The sequence below is a fragment of the Myotis davidii genome, unplaced genomic scaffold (assembly GCF_000327345.1).
Source record: "Myotis davidii unplaced genomic scaffold, ASM32734v1 scaffold2098, whole genome shotgun sequence".
In the NCBI taxonomy this organism is placed as follows: domain Eukaryota; kingdom Metazoa; phylum Chordata; class Mammalia; order Chiroptera; family Vespertilionidae; genus Myotis; species Myotis davidii.
In genome coordinates, this window is record NW_006289493.1 from 59,435 (window position 1) to 62,301 (window position 2,867).

The 2,867-nt window shown below is 36.3% G+C and overlaps 1 protein-coding gene across 1 annotated transcript; it reads right to left on the bottom strand.

Annotated features, from left to right (window-relative positions):
- Positions 1 to 218: 218 nt before the first annotated feature.
- Positions 219 to 497, bottom strand: LOC102762727 (small nuclear ribonucleoprotein F-like; the record flags this gene model as incomplete). The annotated part of the gene is made up of 1 exon (XM_015562781.1): positions 219 to 497. A coding segment is annotated over one exon (279 nt), but the record flags the coding sequence as incomplete, so codon positions are not given.
- Positions 498 to 2,867: the final 2,370 nt, after the last annotated feature.

Genomic DNA, 2,867 nt, shown 5'->3' on the forward strand with positions numbered 1-2,867 from the left:
GCTCTCTCTCTCTCCTTGCTTCTGTTTCTGTGGGGAACCCTAACTGAAACAGGCACCATGAAGATGACAGTGTAGTTGTGTAGTTTAGAGCAGAAATAATTGCAGGGTCATGGAGAGCCTTCAGTGAGTTGTCATTACAAGTCCTTTTTTTTTCAAATTGAAAAAACAAATTTTTATTGTCTAGAAATATATGTACAAAAAATTTCCCACAAAAGAGGCTATTTTCTCATTTCTCCATCTTCTTCCTCTTCTTCAACATCCTTGATATAAAGGCTATTATTACATCTTATTTGAACTTCACCCAGGTGTCCAGACAAGGCTCCATCTATGTATTCTTCCGTGTTTGAAAGCTGCTTGTTAATATAGCCATCTACAGATGTCAGGTAGCCATTATATTCCCTTGCCCACTTAAATTTCACCATTACTGTTTTTCCTGTTAATCCATTGAGGAAAGATTTGGGATTGCGGGGTAAACTCACAGAGCCTGGACTGCAGTGCTTCAAAAGAAATGGCCACCCCTCATTATGAGATTTTTTACTGGAGTTCTCAGTAGGCCACAAAGTATTAATAGAATCTCTGCTATGTCTACCAAATGAGTATCTATTGTGCCATAGAAGTTGGTTGGCATAACCTCTACCAACTGAGATCCCCGAGAGGTCAAACCAGAGTCTGGGTGGAATGCCCTCACTTTATTTAAGAGAAGTTTCACTACCCCAAGGAGAGCACTGAAGGCTAAGCATGCTCCACCAGGGTGTGGGCATCTAAATAGAGAGAGCCTTCAGCTCTGTGAGGTTGATAATAGGGTCAAGAAAGACTTCTGTATGTCTTGTCACTCAGACTTAATAGAGTCAATGCCTTTGAAAGTTAGCACTCCTTTGATCTAGCTCTTCTTTGTACAGAATGGGAGAATGAGCCCAGGAGAGGAAGAGCCACTTATAAGAAGTTGTTTGCACATCCAGATCTCTAGATAATGACTAAGGAAGAGAAAAAAGTAGAAGGAAAGAGAAAATTTAATAAAAAGAAGTCTGGATTCCCATTGTGCTTTCCTATGGGCCATTTAGTGAGTAGTTATCACAAAGTTAGAAAGCATCCTATTTTTTCACAGATGAATAAAAATGGAAAGAAATAGAAGAATCTGAAAACTAAAGTGAAATAAAACAGAAAATTTATCTATAAGGGTCCTCATTGTTAAATAACAAAATTAAGATGATCAGTATAAATGGGTTTCATTGAAGAGCAAATTAGCTGTAATCTCAAGAAAGCCACTGCACTCGGTTCAATCATCTTATCACCTTGGCCAAGAATGTTTGCCTTGTAAAAATAAAGGTACACGTGGGTTGCTACAGGACCAGATCTCCCATATTTGCTCAGGAGTTTGGTTATCTCCCATGAGCATTCTAAAATGATCAATGAAAATAGCATTTGTGTTCATTTTTTTTAACTTGACTCTGATAACTTCATTTATTAAGCTTTCAATGAAGTTGTAATTCTTTTTTAAAATATAAATTAAAACACATGCTGGCAACTCATAATCACTTTGGGATGTAGGGAATTAGTAAAGGTGGCTCTCTTTTCTTTGCATTCAGTATTGCTGCTTTGTGTCTGTGTTTTTCATTTAGGATTTATTAATGTAAATCCCCCTTATACATCATTGAAAGTGTTAGGATTTATATGATGGAATATAATCTGCTTTAGACCTTCTAGGAGAGAATAGATGACCTAGTAGGGTTTTACAACTTTAATTTCTTCTGTTCTTCATGGAAAGGCATTTCATAATAAACTGTCATATTTGGGAAAGCAGTGTTCTTCAAATGGCATATATTATTACTAATACGGTATGTTTTATTGCACTTTCCATAAAATCCCTGGGCTTCTCACTGAGATGCATTCTCATGGCAAAACATCTTTTATCACCAAAAGGAGAACATTAACCTCTGCTCTGCCCCTTCCAACAGCAGAGCTTTGATCAGCTCCTTAAAGATCCTTCTGTTTACAGGCTCTCATACTTGCAAAGTCTATTGGAATATTGGCCAACAGACCGCAGACTATATTCCGTCATATAAATCCTAACAGTAGAGTGGGGAAGGTGCTCATCAGCTCTTTCCTTTAGCAGCTTTCCTTCTATTTTCTTTTTTTTTATGAGGAAGTGAAAATTGCTCCAGGTAGCTTCTGTGATTTCTGTATTCCCCCCTTCTATTTCTTTCACTTCTTTTTATATTCCTTTCTATCTTCTCATGTACCAACTGATGGGCAAGTAAATAACTTTCCTCCATTCATTCAAACATTTACTGAGTCCTACTTTGTGCAAAGAACTGTGCAATATTCTGAATTTTTAGAATTATTATTTTCTGGTGTTCTTTTTAACTTATAAAGATGATACATATTCTTGGTAAAAATGAAAACAGTACAAATGGTTTTAAAAATAAAGAAGAGCCCCTTTAAGTCCCTCATCTCACTTCTTAAGCATATAAATGTATGTACAGTCATATATATGCATGCATACACATATATGCTTTTTCAGGTAGTACTAATTGGAACATGCTAAGAAACAGTGTTGTAATTCACTTCCATGTATATCTTGGTTGCTGTCCACATTGGCATATGTAGTCCTGCTGATTCCCTGTAGGGCTTAATGAGTTTGAAATGTAACTTTCAGAAAGCCCTGAGTTTTTATGAGTTTTCTATAGAGAGCACTAAAAATGGCCAATTGTGAATATATAAACTCATTTTTCATTCACTGTCCTCAGGTTTCTTTTACTTTTTCTCTATGTTGAGGACAGTACCCACTTATACATTCTGATACTTGAAGAATTTCAATGGCTTACAAATGCTTTGGGGAAATCTAAATTACCTTGATCAATTTCCCT